The sequence below is a fragment of the Bos javanicus genome, chromosome 21 (assembly GCF_032452875.1).
Source record: "Bos javanicus breed banteng chromosome 21, ARS-OSU_banteng_1.0, whole genome shotgun sequence".
Classification (NCBI taxonomy): Eukaryota; Metazoa; Chordata; class Mammalia; order Artiodactyla; family Bovidae; genus Bos; species Bos javanicus.
In genome coordinates, this window is record NC_083888.1 from 33,910,819 (window position 1) to 33,926,848 (window position 16,030).

Below are 16,030 nucleotides of genomic sequence, written 5' to 3' on the forward strand. Positions count from 1 at the left end.
CCCACTGGCTTCAAGGACTCAACCCCCCGAGAAGGCGTCCAGCCTGCCTGGGGGCCAAAGGCAGACAGAGCAGATAGAGGGGGAGAGAGGAGGCAGGAGCTGGCAGGGGCGGCATCGAGTCAGCACACAGCGTGACCGAACGAAAGGTACTGCCCGAAGTGTTGAGGAGAGAGGTGTGCTTCACAGTCAGGCTCAGAGAGGGAGACGGAAAGAGAGACAATATGGGAGCAGGAGCGAAACAGAAAGGGAAAGCCAGGAAGACCAGAGAGAGACAGAGATCGACAAGAGAGAACGAGGCAGAGACAGGCAGGGCAGAGAGCAGACGAGCAGACTGAGGTGGACAGAGAGCGGGTGGGCTAGAGAGACAATAACCGGGACGAAAAGAGGCGCTAATGGATGGGGACAGACAAGAAGGCAGGACAGAGAGAGAGAGAGAGAAAGCAAGTAGGAGAAACTGACAGACAGGCCCACCGGTGGGCAGAGGTTCTGCTATGTCCTCACCAGAGTCAGAGTCCTGAGAGGTATGTCCCAGGCCCGTCACTTAAGCAACTGTGGGGGTCTTCACTCAACCCTAAGACTGGGCCCCAGAGGGAGTCTCCTAGTCACAGAACGGAGCAGCATTAAAGCTCTGGGGAGGGAGGTTTCTGGGGAAAGAACCGTGAGCTCTGTGTGTATGTGTGGGTGGGATGGGGTGGGGGACCTCTGGCAATGCTTCTGCTAGCTCAGTCGCTGCCCCTGACACATCCCGTGCCCCCTCTGGTTCTGTTTCCTCTGGATGTGGGTTCAGGCAGGGGTCTCTGAGGTCTCCTCCAGCCCTAGGATGTGGTCTTAACTCAGACTCTGTTTTTGCCGCTAACTTACTGCTCTTTCCTACTTAACTCATTACCTTTACCTTATAGTCCAAGATGGCTGCCTGTGGGCCAGCCATCACAAGCACATTTCAACCGATTGGAAGAAGGAAGGGCTAAAGAAACCACCCCTCTTTAAAAGAACAGCTCTTGGGAAGTCATGCTCAGCATTTCTTTTTCCATCTTATTGGCTAATACATAGAACACAGGGTTGCATCTAACTTCAAGGAATACTGTTAAATGTGCCGTACTAGGCTGGGGACAGAATCCATTTCACACAGTTCAGTGATGGTGTCACAGCTACTCACAGCAGCGTCCACGCAGCCTTACAATGTTTTCCTTTGTTTACTAAAGACAGATAATAGTTTTTATTAGTGAAAATCGCCCTTCATTTCCCCAAACTCATCCTTCCCCTGAGTGTGATCACTGTGGACAGTTTGATGTGTGTCTGTCCATTTCATTTTGTGTGTTTACAGAGATACATACAACACACACACATACAATATGTACCTAGTTTAAAGGAGCATATGCATATAGCGTTCTGCAACTTGCCTTTTTGGTTATTGCATGGCGTTCTGCCTTGGAGCTCTACCTTGTTGGTTCACGAGGAGGTACCTCACTCTGTGATGGTTGAACAGTACCTTACCATACAGACTTATCAAAGTTTATTGATGGATATTGGGCTTGTTGACAAATTAGTACATTACTGACAGTCTTGGGCATCTTCTCTGCATATATATACAAGTGGTCCTTGAGGACAGATTTCTAAAAATGAGCCAAAGTTGAATTCTCTCCTCGTGTTGGGGGTTTAACCCTTTCTGTGAAAATCCTCCATGGGGAAGATAACAGTCAGGTCAGAGACCCCTTCCATCCTGGCTTGGACGGCTCCATCTCCCTCCTGTCCTCCTGCCCTCCCTCCCGTTTGGCAGGCACAGCTCTGGCAACATCCTCGTCTCTGTGCCCGCTGTTCTGGGGTCTTTTTTTTTTTTAATGTATTTATCTGGCCGTGCTGGGTCTTTGTCGCTGTGCGCGGCCTTTCTCTAGTTGGGTGAGTGGGGGCTACTCTCTTGTTGCAGAGCATGGGCTCAGCACGTGGGCTTCAGTAGTTGTGGGGACAGGCTTAGTTGCTTCATGGCAAGTGGGATCTTCCCTCACCCAGGGTTCAAACTCACATTCCCTGCATTGGCAGGTGGATTCTTAACAACTGGACCGCCACGGAAGTCCTGTTCTGGGGTCTGTGCCATCACCAGAAGCCAATTTCACATTCTAATTGGTGCCTAGGCTGCCCTACCCTTTCATTGACTGGATCCCCTTCCCAGGTTGAGGAGGCAGAAGACACCTCCCTGGTATCCTTCTCTTGGGAATTGAGGGCCCTGCTTCTGGTCCCCACCTTCATTCCTTCCCTCCCTGACTACCATAGCACCATATGTTTGCATCTTCTGAGCCCTGTTTTCCTTCCCTATCTGGTTCACACCCTTCCAGGTCACCCCTCCTAGGGGGAGGGGGGAGGGGAGAGGATGGGAAAATCTGATCCAAACATCCCTCCTTCCCAACTCAGGGACAGGGATGGGGCGACTGTTCCTGCAGCCTTGGGGGTTGTGCTTGGGGTGAATAGCAGCCCCCAAAACCCCAGCCTTCTAGAATAGAAAGAAAGCTCTTCAAGAGATGCTTTAGGCTCTCCCCCGGAATGGATCCTACCTGAATTTTGAGCCCCAGGGCCCCATGAAAGTGTGACAGATTCCCCTCTTCCCAGGGTCAGGGCCCTCAGCCCAGCTGGGCAGCAGCAGGATGCTGATCGGGTTATTAAAAGATTAGCTGGTGGTTCCCCTCCGGCCTGGTGCAATTCATCAGGCAATGGCCCCCGGGAGTGATGGATGGTGACAAACAGAGGTAGGTGGGGGGTTCCTGAACCCACCCAGGGCCACAGCTGGAGAAACTCAGCCATCAAAGAAAGCCCCGTGCAGGCTTCTCCACTGAGGTGACTGAGGGCCAAGGAGATCAAGTTTCGGGCAAATGGTTTGGGGGTTGGAGAGTCTCTGCCAAAAACAAGCCGCCCTGTGTGTTGTGTGGGGCCCCAGCAGGGCTGTGGGGCTGAGCTGGAGAGATGGGGGTGGGTTGGGCTTCTCTGATCCCCGGAATCACAGGCAGGAGGCCTGGGGGGTGGGGGAGGCCTGGGGGGCGGGGGAGGCCTGGGGGGCGGGAGGAGGGGCAGGGCCAGGACTGGTGGGAAGGAGGAAGCTGCCTTTCTTGGAGGGAGGGAGGAGATCAAACACCTTTTAAAGCAGGTGCTGGGGACTCTGCTCAGGGCCAAGTGCTGAGACGGCGGTACAGCCAGTCATCCCTCTGGGATCCGAGCCAGAGCTGGGGCTGGTGCTCAGAGGAGGAGGTCCCAGGTAGTGGGGAGCACTCTGTCTGCCCGGAGGCACAGGACTCCTGAGGGTGATCACTAAAGAGAAGGAAGAGATACAGAAGGGAGAGGTCAAGAGGACGCTGTGGCAGTGGGGCTGGAGCCAAGTCTGCGGGCCAGGTAGGATTGCGACAGGTTGGGGAGCAAGGAAAAGGTATGGTGGGGGGCAGAGCACAAATGAAGGCGTGGGGCAGGAAGGAGGCAGGAATGGTAGGGTTGAGCAATTCTGGGGTATGAGGTTGGAGGCCTGGAGATGGCTGGACTTGGGGTATCCTGGGAGCTAGTGCAAGCTCCAAAAGACAGGGGGACATCAGAACAGTTGTGTCTGCATAAGGTCTTTGTTGGCTTCCCAGGTAGCTCAGTGGAATCTGCCTGTAATGCAGGAAACACCAGAGACGCAGGTTCCATCCTTGGGTTGGGATCCCTGGAGGAGGGCATGGCAACCTACTCTAGTATTCATGCCTGGAGAATCTCGTGGACAGAGAAGCCTGGTGAGCTATAGTCCGTAGGATCACAAAGAGTTGGACACAACTAAAGCGACTGAGCACATAGGATTTGAAAGTGGGCAAGAGATTGATGGAGAGCCCTGTCCTGTAGTCAGCAGGCAACGAGGAAGGAGAACTCGGGATCTGCCCAGTAGTCGGTGTCCTCAGTGAGGAAGGAGGGTAGCACAAAGCCCACATCTCAAGACCAGACCACGGTGGTACCATCCTAGGGAGGAGGTGTTAGGAAGTGAGAATCCAGGCCTCTAAAGCTGGGGGAGTCCTCATGGCCTTTTGACCAGTCCTCCTCTGAAGGCAGGAAACTCTCTGTAGCATCTTGATGTTACTAGCTGATTCTTGATTGCTGCCTCTTGTGGTGGGCTCACTACTCTGTGAGATTAAGAAACCTACCTTTGTCTTGAGCTGAAATCTGCCTCCCTGCCTTCCCTCCTCTGAACCAGTTCTAGCCTAGCACTCTGGGAAGGGAAGAACAACCGCTCCCCTGAAAGAGCTGGCTGCCCTCCTTCCCACCAGTGCCCACACTCATGCCAGAGCACTCTGGCTTCAATCTCTCTTGCTGTGGTGATGCTATTGGTGAGGGGGCAGGAGAATTCCAAGAAGGGCATATCAGATGATGCTACTGATGCTCCCATGTGGCAAGGGAGGTAGGAGTAGAGAGCTATCCCACACTTTTCCCTCATAAGCTGAGCAGCCAGTAACGCTGCCTTCCAACCACTGAATGGGGTCAGGCTGGGTCTAGAGCTAGGATTAGGTACCTGTGTGTGCAGGGGGCAGTTCAATATGTGTGTGTGTGTGTGTGTGTGTGTGAGTGCACTGTGTAGATGGGGACATACCCAGAGCTCATAGGTCCACATGGGGTTGAACCCGCCTTGGCTGCTTATCTACAGGCTCGTGGGGGGCTGGGCTGCGCAGGCAGGGGCGTGGGCTGTCCCCCTACTCCTGGACTGAAGCACTCCTTGGCCATTGTCTGCTGTGGGAGATTTCAGTCTCCCTGCCGGAGACTGGAGTGTTGCTGAGGCTCTGGGATGTTACTGAGGTTTGGGTGCTGTAGTAATTTAGGGGGTGCAGTTGGACTTCTAAGGCAAAAGCTGGGGTGGGAGTGTGGTGAGCAGTGAGGGGTCTCTGGGCCTTTTGAACCTACCCACTATGATTTTGACCATCTTGCCCCACCCATGCCTGATCTGCCAGAGTTTGAGGGTCCTCGGAAGGTGGCTGGGGTTCTCGGGTGTTGTAGATGTTCTGGTCTGTTACTGAAGTTCTGGGGGCTCATAAAGGGTTGACACTGGGTTCTGGGAGTTCTTGTGGTGTTACTAAAGTTCTGGAGATATTGCTAAGATGCTAAGTGGGGGGCTCTGGAGGAACTGGGGGTCCTTGGGGGTGTGTCTGAGGTTCTTCCTCATGCCTTCCCGCCCGCTGTCAGCTCCTTTTAAGCTTAGCACTTTGCCCTTTAAGGATTTTGATAACCATGGGCTGCTGAAGGCACACACGTGGGCCTCTGTTCCTGGACGCAGAAATTCCTCAGATTTAATCAACTTGAACAAAAACACGGAGAGGAAGGAAGCCCTGTCCTGAGGCCTGCATGGGCCAACTCCAGCCCAAGGGGCAGGGCCGGGCAGCTCAGTGCCAAACCCAGATGGCAGATGACTTTTGTCTGCTCAAGTCCAGAAGCTTTTAGTGACCCCCTGTCAGCATGAACACCCTCAGATCTGTATTCAGCTGGGAGCCCTGTTGGCCTGGGCTATTCCTTGGGTATTGGCATTGGCCTCATCTGAGTGTGCCAGGCATCTCTGACCCCTGCTCTGCACTCTCCTTGCCTCTCAAATTCCCCTTCTCAACTCTCCTATGACACACCTCATCTTTGCTGCCATTGCTGACTCTGTCTGACCTCAAGGCCTCCCTCCAGGCCCCCTCCTCCAGGAAGTCTCCAAGACTGCTCAAGTGTTAGTCGCTCAGTCGTGTCCAACTCTTTGTGACCCTGTGGACTGCAGCCTGCTAGGCTTCTTTGTCCATGGGATTCTCCAGGCAAGAATACTGGAGTGGGTTGCCATTTCCCACTCCAGGGGATCTTCCCAACCCAGGGGTCAAACCCAGGTGTCCTGCATTGCAGGCTGATTCTTTATAGTCTGAGCCTCTGTGCCTCTGGGCCTCGCTCCAGGCCCCCTCCTCCAGGAAGCCTCCAAGACTGCTCAAATCATCTCTTTATTCCTCCTCCCCTCTTCTCCCTTCTCCAAGATTTCACTGTCTTTCAAGTACCTCCACTCGACATCCCCTCCTCTCCTGAGGGCAGGTGCCAGTCTCTGACTCTTCTGGATAGAGTCCCCCATACAGCCAACCCCAGAGGGCCTGCCCTGTCCTCTGCCTCCAGGCCTTTGGAGGAATTCAGGAGCATGTCATCACCATCTTTCTTTTCTCACGACTTTTCCTCACCAGCTCCCAATCTGACTGGGCTGCATCCTTCCTAACACCTCAGTGGTAACCTTCCATTTCACAGATGTGAGCTCTCCTACCTTCAAGCTGGGGTGGTGCTTTGGGCTCAAGAAGTGGGGTCCCCTTCCTAGCCTGAGCTCCACAACCACCCAGTAGCCATGGATCTTCAACCCAGCCTGTTTCCCTGCCCCCACCAGAGTGGAGGCCACTCTACTGGGGGGCCAAGAGGGTGGGTGGGTGAAAGACAATGGGGGACCCTGGGCAATCGCTTCTTTCTGTGGCTTTGACCTTCTTACTACAACCAGCGCCTGGTGTGCTGGCTCCACATTCCTGGGCCATGAAGTCATTGAGGGGAGGGAGTGGGGGCCTTGGAGAGAGGAGAGAGCCCACAATCAAAGAATCTCCTGGCTGGATAACCTACCCCATCCTGCAAGAGAGGCAGGGCTGAGACTCAGAGAAGCCAAGGGAATCACTCACGGTCACACAGCCCGTCCTAGGGCTCAAATCCAGGTAGGTTGCCTGCCCAACCAGGGCACTTCTCCCTGCCATATGGAAACCCAGCTCTTTTCTTCTGGACCTGCTTCCTACCACTTTCAGTCTGGCCCTGACTAGGGGAACTGCTGCCCTCTCTCCACTGTGCCTGGACCTGGGGAGAGAGGCGAAGCTCATCATTTCCTCACCTCTGCTTAGGGCCTTCCTGAAAGTGGTCTCTGCATTTTCTGCATGGGCACCGGGCTAGTCCTGGGAGGAGGCACAGTCTCCACTTGAGGTCTCTTTGGAAGCAGAGCAGGCTTTGGGTCAGGAAAGGGTGCTATGGGGAAGGGGCTAAGCCTGGACCTTGTAGCTTGGGCCCCTCCCTGCTGGTCTGGCTGCAGCCCCTGAGGCTGATGGAGGCCCCTCCAGGCAGCGTGAATGCCTTTCCTCAGCGCCTATCTGGGTGCCCACCTTCATTCAGGTGTCTGCTCAAACATCACCTTCTCACCTGGCCTGTCCTCAGCATCCTGCCGAAAATAACCTGCTTCTGTCTATCTGTCTCTCCTCCCTCCTCTCATTTTATTTTCCCTTTCAGCACACGTGACACATGTTCTTTCTCCCCGCCCCTACTACACATGAAGGTCCCTGGGGTGCAGAACTTTCTCTGTCTTGCTCGCTGCTCTATTCTCAGTGTGGAGAACCTTGCCTGGCACATAATCGGCCTGCAGTTAGAGCTGTTGAATGAAGGAGGGGATGAACAAACCAGACTGGGAAGGCAGATTCAGGCTCCCCGCAGGGTAGGAAGCAGTTTCTAATGGGCATTTATCCAGCTCCGAACTTCTCTACCTGGTAGAGCAAGTGAGCTCCCCAGCACAGACTGGATTCCAGTTGTTGGAGGAATCAGGAGGGGGATTTAACATCAGAGAGTTAGCTGTTCCCTAAAAGATCCCCTGGAGGAGGGCATGGCAACCCAGTCCAGTATTCTTACCTGGAGAATCCCATAGACAGTGGGCTACAGTCCATAGGGTCGCAAAGAGTCGGACACTACTGAAGCAACCTAGCGAGCATGCATGCAAGCTACGGGTCTAAGACTCCTGAGCAGTGAAGGGAAGGTGGGTGTGGGTGCTGGAGCAGAGGGCTGTGGAAACCTGCCTGGAGAAACAGCAGCCTGCACGAGACAGGCCCATGGAGGAGTCATGGTCACCAGAGCAGGCAGCGAGCCAAACCCAGTTTAGATAGTCTGTGTGGCCCCAGGCTACTGTGCATCGGGGGAAGGAGGGCAGAGGAGCAGAGACCCAGCTCTGTCCTTAGGAGATTGTAGCGGGGCCTGGGAGGCAGGATTCACCCCCAAATGCCTGGAATCAGATGGGCAGTGTGGGCTCCTGTGTTGCATCAAAGTTCAGGTTCAGCTCTGAGTCAGCAAGATACTGACGTCTCTGTTGGGGAGGGGAGGGGTGGCCGGAGCCCTCTTCCTGGAAGAGGGGCCATTGGGAAGGAGAGGGAGGAGCCAAGGCCAACAGAGCAAAATCATGTCCTAATTCTGGAAGGCTTGGTGGGCCTGGCTACAGAATTTGGAAGGACAGCTTTTAGGATCTCAAGCTCTGACCCTTCTGAGCATCACTCAGGCTGTTCCGTCTATCAGGAACACGCTTCCCTCCAGCCCACCCAACCCGTCCTTTCAGACCAAATTCAGTTTCTTGTGGTGTACATCAGGGCAATCTGTGTTCCCTTTGTAACCTTCAGATTCTAGCTTATTTACCGCCTCCTCCTAAACTGCTTCATCCTCCTAAACTGTAGACTCTCCTGTCACAGGGCCCCAAACAGTGCTGGCACTTAGTAGATGTTCAGTGAATTTGTGTTAAAACAATAAATAGATAAATGTCCTTTTCCGAAGCTTGTTGAATGAATGCCTTAGCTGGGTAAGGCAGTGACTCAGGCACCTGTGGGGTATTGAAAGGACAGGGACCCTCAAAAGTTCAGGGAGGGGGTCTGACTCCCACCCAGGAGTAGGGTCCTGAGAACCGCTCTCTGCCTCTTCTGTATCTTGCTGTACTCCCACCCACAGTTGGGGACCAGGAAGGGGAGAGGAGCCCCCATTCCTGCCTTCCTCACCCACACCCCACACTCTGGGAGGAACAGGAGGCAGGCAGGGCTCTTGCCTACCCACAGGTCTGGTTCGAGTTTAAAGGACTAATTTAAATGCCTTGTGGGGGTGAGTTATCTCCTTGTGAAATCAAGTTGGAGAAACAAAAAGTTTTACCCGCGAGGGACACATGTTCCTCCAGGAGAAGGAACGGACGGGCTCCCTCCCCTGCCTCCACCCCTGGCCCAGCCCCAGCAGTCTCCCTGGGTTGCCGGAATGCCTGACTTGTAAGTAGGGGCCCAGTAGATGTGCTGGGCAAAGGTGTGAGCGATTTGGGGCAGGCGCGGAAGGCAGGTATGTGGGTGCAGTCAGGTGCCGGCCCTCCAGGCCACGCTCTTCTCCGGCTCGGACCGCCAGTGGAGCTGGGCCTCCACCTCTGGGAGGGGGGCTTGCGAGGACCCTGGGTATGTTCCCATCACTGGCGCCCACAGGGTCCAGCGAGGGGCAGGCTGAGGCTGGGGGATGGTCTCCAGGGAACCTGAACAAAGGGGAGGGGATTGGGCAGGACCCCTGAGAGCGGGAGGGGACAGGAGCCCAGCTGGGAGAGTCCAGCCGGGTGTGCTGAGCCCGCCCGCTGCCCGCCCACCCTTTCATCTCTGCAGCTTCTTCCTCCCTGGTCCTTCCTTGAGTGTGTGTCTGTGGGTCCATCTGGGTGGGTGGGAGGAGGGGAAGGAAGGGGGGAGGTCTCTCTGGGCAGCTTGGATTGGATAAAACTTCCTTGAAAATGGTGCTTTGAGGCAAAGCCTACCCGTGGCCAGTCACAAAGAGACAGACAGGTGCTCTAGCAAGAGCCCAGGGACCCCCGGGGGGCACCGACCCCGCAGGATAATAGTCTCTTGCAGGACCACACGAGACTGGGCGGGAAGGGACAGGAGGGGACAGGAGAAGCCCTTCCCTCCTCTTGCAGCCCTCACTCCCAAACGGGCTTTTCCCAGAGAGCTAAAAGCAAGAAAGTAACCTTTAGGATTAAAGAGAAACGTTTCTTTGTTTGGGTTTTCTTTTCTTTCTTCTTTTTTTTTCCCCCCGCTAAGCCTCTTTTCACATCTGTAGTGGCTTTTTCCCTCTTCTTTGGGGTCAGAGGAGAAGGGCTTGAGGATGTCCACCCAGGCGGCAGGGAACCAGACCTCCTCCGGGGCCACTGACAGCGAGGATTCCTATGACAGCTGGTACATCGACGAGCCCCAGGGTGGCCAGGAGCTCCAGCCCGAGGGGTGAGTTGGACTCTATCTGGCTCTTCTTGGCCAGCATGTGGGGTGTGGCAGAGGTTACTGATATTGGGGGGCGGGTGAGGAGACCCTGAGCAAGGATTGCTAAGAGGGACTCTGTTGCTCATTCGCTGTGTGGACCCTCGGCAAGTCACAGCCTCTCTGGGTTTCAGTTCCTCCCCTGTTCTGCGAGAACAGCCCTCACGCTGGTGTTAAGATACTTGAGGTGGGGGACCTTGGCCAGGCTAGGCGCCTAACTATCACCTGTGTGGTGTGTTTATTTTTTGACTGTTATTTGGGAGGGGATGGTGGTGCCATGCTACATGGCTGGCGGGATATTAGTTCCCTGGCTAGGGACTGAATCCGGGCTCTGGCAATGAAAGCACTGAGTCCTAACCACTGGACCACCAGGGAACTCCCTGCGGTGTGTTTCAAAAACAGACTCCTGGGGCCCCTCTTGCAAACTCAGATCCAACCCGGCTGGGTGACTCTGGCTTATAGCCAAGACGGAGAGTGCTGGGTGAGTGGCTGGGGGAAGTCGGGCCTGCCTTTAAGGGGTTACTGGTCTCTGAGGTGACCATCCTGGGGCGCTGTTAATGAGCATCAGTTTCTCCGAGCAGGCCCGGGTCAGGGGGAGGCCTGGGGGAACAGGCTGCCCTGTTGGAGCAGGCTGGTCTGAGGCTCCGTGAAGATAGGAGATCCAGTTCTCTTCAGCAGGAGTGCTCGGGCCAGGTCAGGGGAGGGAGCGGCCTCTGCCCAGATCCCTCTATCTTTGTTTAGTCTGGGCACTCTGGCAGAGGAGCTGGGCCTCCCTGTGCCCCCATGCTGCCAAGGACGTCCGGCCTGCGTGGGCCCCGGAGCCCAGTTCTCCCATTGTTGTTCCTGGCCTCGGCCCCATCCCCCACCTCCCTGCTCTGTCTGAGGGTTTGGGGAACTGAAAAGGTGAGGTAGGCCGGGGGTAGGGGGTGGGTGGTGTCAGCCAGATGTGTGCACATCTGTTCTCCATCAGCAACCAAAACTGGAGAAGGGAAAATGCTCTAGTGCCTTCCCAGGGGCCGGGCTGCGGCCTGACTAGGCCTGGGTCACCCGGCAGGGAGGGAGGCTCCACCCCAGCCTGGGGGAAGGAGTGTTGTTTGGAGGACTTGGGGTTCTGACCACCTGGGAAGCAGTCCTGCGGTCAGCACAAGGTACCTGTCTCCCTTGCCTGAAAGCCTAGGGCTCCCCAGGTTCCTGCTCTGTGTGTGTGTGTGTGTGTGTGTGTGTATGTGTGTTTGTGTGTGTGAGCTGAGAGAAGCAGAAGAATGGAGAGAGGCCCAGGAGCCCCAGGAGGACACAGACTTTCACCCGTTAAGGCGTTAGTTGGAAGCTGTGTCCTTAGCCACCTCAGGGCCCAGGCATTGGCTGGGGCCAGGTGCCTGCAGCCAGCTCCATGGCTCTGGTATTTAGACGTGGCCTTAGAATAAAATTGGAAGCGTGGCAGGGACTGGATAACGAGCAGCACTACCTCTGAGGTAGGTGACATCTCGTATTTGTAGCTCCCTTCTCCCACTGCAGGTGAGAATGAAGAACTTTGTTTGACTCTATGTACTTGGCCCAACCAAGTTGAGCTTATTGCTGGAGGTGGGGAGTAGGAAGCTGGGAGCCCAGGGGAATCCCAAGGAGGCGAATTTGGACTCACTTCTTCCCGTGTGAGTCAGACACCCCGGTGAGGTGGTGCCCCAAAACTTGGAGGCGCTCTGGACAGGGTTTCCCCTTGTGCTCTGGACAGGGTTTCCCCCTGTGCCTCACTGGGCTGGAGTCAGGGCCGTGGGCACTGGTGACAGTGTTCGGGACGGACTCAACCTCCTGGTCACACTGACCCACGTGCCCCCTTGGCACCAGGGCCTGGCTGGAGAGGTAAGGGGGTGTGGGTGCGTCTGATGGGGATCGGATGCCCTGGCTGGGTTCTTCTCTGGACATAGGACTGATCTATAGAAGCCAGGCTGGCTCCTTCCTCCCCCCAAAGGCTCCTCCGGCCAGGTTATGGGCGCTACTTGCCTGTGCTCATGTGTCATCCACCCATCATCAATATTGAGCTCCCCAGCCAGAGCCTGGGGACACAAATACATCTGTGGCAGCTGTCCAGGATGTCAGTCACCTCCCCACCACTTCAAAGGGCTGCCTGGAAGGCGGAACTGGGAGGCTTCCTCCATGGCCTGCCCTCCTACCAAGCGAGGCCAATGCCAGGGTGATGTGCAGGTCACTCTGCTGTGGGAGGGGGACAGGGTCAGGGAGCAGGACTCCACCTGGACCCCAGGCCTGCAGACCCCCGCCCCAGACAGTCAGCCTCTCTCACCCCCAGAGCTGTGCTCTACCCTCTGCTCTTGGTGGGGCCCTCTGCAGCTTCTCACTCAGACCCAAACTCTAGAAACAGTTTTCTGGCTTCTCCTTTGTCCCACTGTCCTCACCACATGGCAGCCTGGCCTCTGTCCCCAAGTGCCTATCACCACCTCTGAATTGCCCAGTACCAGGCCTCTGCTTCCTTGGACTCCATTTGACTCTGGTCCTCACTCTTTATCTTGGAATAAGGCCCAGGACCCTTCAGCCATCCCAGAAACGCCCCTTCCCTCCGCTCCTCCACATTAAGTCATGCCAATTCTTCCTCCTAAATACCTCTGAGACTGTTTACGCTGAACCATTTGAAAATGCTGATACTCAGCTGTCTTTGATGTAAAGAAATGGCAGTTTCATATGGTTCAACTTAGTAGCTTCCACATACTCCTTATCTTTCACATCCTGTTCACTTGCGGCTACTGGAGTCACACTACCTCAGCTTGAATCCTGGCTCTGGTGCTTTACTAGCTGTGTGATTTGGGCAAGACCCCTAGCCTCTCTGAGCCTTGTTTTCCTCGTTTACACGAGGAGGATCCTAATAGCATCCACCTCCTAGGTAATAACTGAGTTAGCACGTGGAACAAGCAGTACTCAATGCTTAGTAAGTACTAGGCTGATATTTTGTTTTTAATGTTTATTTATTTGGCTGCATTTATTTGGGTCTTAGCCGCTGCACACAGGCCCCAGAGCACTCGGGCTCAGCTGTTGCAGTGTGTGGGCTTGGTTGCCCCACACAGCGTGTGGAATCTTAGTTCTCTGACCAGGGGTTGAACCCACGTCCCCTGTGTTGGGAGGTGGATTCCTAACCACTGAACCACCGGGGAAGTCCTTCAAATCTAGCCACAGAAATCTCCTAGAATCTGGAACACTGTCCTGCTTAAACACTCTCAGTGCCTCCCAGGCCTGCTGTAACCGGCCCTCAGCCTGCCCTCTGGGCTCCAATCAAGCTGAAAGCCTTGTGCGGCCCCAGCTCCACTCGCTGCTGCCCGCCACTGCACTTTCTCCCGTTCTGTCCTCCACATGGAGCTCCCTTGGCCCTGGTTTGCCTGAAGAGATGCTAACCATCTCCCAAACTCAAATACCGCCCGCCCTGAGCCTTGCCCCAAATGTCTCCCCCTCTTCATCCTCATCTGCTTGTGCTCCCTCAAGGACCAGGCTCCCACCCGCGCCCCCGTGGTGTTCTTTGTGCCTGTGCCATCTTGTCTGCCCCGCAGCACGAAACATGGGTCCACAAGCCATCAGCCAAACGCTTGCTCAGCCAAATTTCTGTTGCCCAGACCTCAAACATTTGAGGGTCCATGAGTCTCAGCCAAATGGAGCTAAATAAAGGGTAGATGGAGGCAGGTGCCAGGTGGTACAGAAAGGCCGGTGATTCCCCCAGACAGGGCCCTGGAGGGGTCCTGGGTGCCTTCTGGTCTAGGATGAATGGGAAAGGATCAGGCTGCCCAGGCGCAGTTTGCTGAGCCCCTGCTCTGGCTGGGCCGGGGGGTGGGGGCATGATTGAGTCACTTTGTCAAGTGATGAGATGCCAGCAGAGATGGCCAGGAGTGGTAGCTCTGGACTCTTGGGGCTGGTCAGGGGGCCTGCCTCACCCAAACCCCACCCCACATACTCCAGTAAGGTGCCTCAGAGTTGTAAGTGGGGTGTGTGAGGCCTGAGCGCAGATAGAAGGAACCTGATCCCCTGTGGCACCTACTCTACCACGAGCACTATTCTGCTTTGGAAAGAGGCTGGAGCTGCCTGGGCCAAGAAGTTGCACAAAAAAGGCTTGTTCTGTACCCTGCCACCCGAAAGACAAGCCCATGCAACTGGGGTCTTTCCTGCTGCTCACTCTCCGGGATTTCCAAGCTCAGGAAGCCTGGGTCAGGAAGCAGAGTCCTCAGGTTCACCCCTGAGATTCATCTTGTCCACACAGGGGAAGAAGCCCAGCAGGGTGGGTGAGCCCTCTACCCCTATCCCTGGGCAGGCCCAGCTGCAGCAGGAGCTTCCTCTGATGCCTCGTCCGCCAGAACTTGGTGCCCCCGTCCACACTGGTGACCTCCTACTGTCGCCCCCAGGCTCTGGCTGGGCAAACCCAGAGGTCTAGCCCTCCCCCAGGAACCCAATCCTATCTGCTCTTCTAGGTTCAGGTCCAATCCTGAGCTCAGGGCTTCCACCTGATCCCTTTCTCTGACACATGACTCAGCCCTTAGCAAAAGTAAAACAAGTAGAGACATAAATCCTGGAAGACCAAGGTCGATCATTCCAGTCACAGACAGACCAAACTCAGATACCAGTGAGTGAAAGGCAGATCACAGAACCAAGTGCTTGATTGCTGGATCCAGGTGGTATGCTCAGCCGCAGTTTGGAGAAGAGGCCTTTGACACCTGGAGCAGTCCAGGGGGCTTCCTGGAGGAGGGAGGAATGAAGTGAGCCTGGATGGAGAGAAAGGCTGAGTTGACCCATTCTGTTTCTCCCATGTCTTCCCCCGGGAGTCCTCTGTCTCCTTCAGCCCTGTAACCTGAAGCCTTGGTATGGGACCCGCATCCTGTAGGGTGATGGGGCCCAGAACAGCTCTGAGAAGATGGAACTGTGTTTGCGCGATCAGAGGGGTCAAGGGAGGTGATGAGTAGAGCCCCAGCATAGGGAGCCTGGAACCCCAGACCTGGCCGTACACCTGGGGTTTCCCTACCTCGGCCTGACCAGCCTTCACTTGCTCTGCAGGCTGGTCCCCTCCTGCCAGCCCAACGTGCCACCCAGCCTCTACCACACCTGCCTGGCCGTGCTGTCGGTGAGTCCCAACTGACCTTCTGCCAGCCTGAATAGAAGGATGTAGGCTGAGGTGGTGAAGAGAGACGTTGGAGCCTCAACGTGGGTGGGGGGCAGGGTGGTACTGGGAGTTCTCCCAGGGCAGGGACCCAAACCAGGACGCAGACAGAGTCTAACCTCTCAAACTTCTGTCACCTAGTTGCCAGTCCCCAGCATGCCGCCCAAGTGTGCATGGGGGTTAGGGGGCTCCCAGGGCCAAGGGCTCTGACTCAGCCCCTGGGGAAGGCCTAGGCACCCTAGCCCCGCCTCTGTGCTCTTCTTTCAGATCCTCGTGTTGTTTCTGCTGGCCATGCTGGTGAGGCGCCGCCAGCTCTGGCCCCGCTGTGGGCATGGCAGGCCCGGGCTGCCCAGGTTGGTGCCTTGGCCCAGGCTCCCCTCTCTGGGGGGCCCAGCTGACAGGGCCACTCTGGAAGGGTGGTGAGTTGTTAGGTAGCTGGGCCTCAGTGACACCCAGAACCCTCTCAGTCTGGAGGCTCTCCCATCTGCCTCCCACCAAGATCTCCAGGTTTGCTTGGGACCCCCAGAGAGAAGGGGAGGGACCGGCTCAGGGGCACCTACTCCTGTTCCAGACCTCAGGGAGACCAAGCCCAAGAGGGCCCAGCTCCAGGACACACCCCCTCAGGCAACCCATGGTCTGGACAGGCCATGATCACTCCACGCCATCTTCACCCTCTTCCCTGAGGGTGTTTCCTACTGACACAGGTTTATGAGGGACTGACCTCCAGCCCCTCTGGCTGAAATTTCTCCCCCTGCCTCCTTCAGCCTTGCAACCCCAGAGCCTGGGGTGGGGATGACCCTGAGGAGTTGGGACTGGGCAGGCATGTGTGGGAGAGACTGAAGAA

The 16,030-nt window shown here is 55.9% G+C and overlaps 1 protein-coding gene across 15 annotated transcripts in view; it reads left to right on the forward strand.

The window, feature by feature from the left end:
- Positions 1–3,175: 3,175 nt before the first annotated feature.
- STRA6 (signaling receptor and transporter of retinol STRA6) overlaps positions 3,176–16,030 on the forward strand; it is a 29,685-nt gene continuing 16,830 nt past the window's right edge. Inside the window, exons 1-4 of one of the 15 annotated variants that reach the window (XM_061394855.1) lie at positions 3,176–3,375; positions 9,881–10,013; positions 15,084–15,150; positions 15,454–15,539. In XM_061394855.1, coding sequence (XP_061250839.1) covers positions 9,898–10,013; positions 15,084–15,150; positions 15,454–15,539 — 269 coding nt within the window. In that variant the 5' untranslated portion in view covers positions 3,176–3,375; positions 9,881–9,897. The other 14 variants (XM_061394856.1, XM_061394853.1, XM_061394854.1 and 11 more) reach the window with 14 other exon arrangements.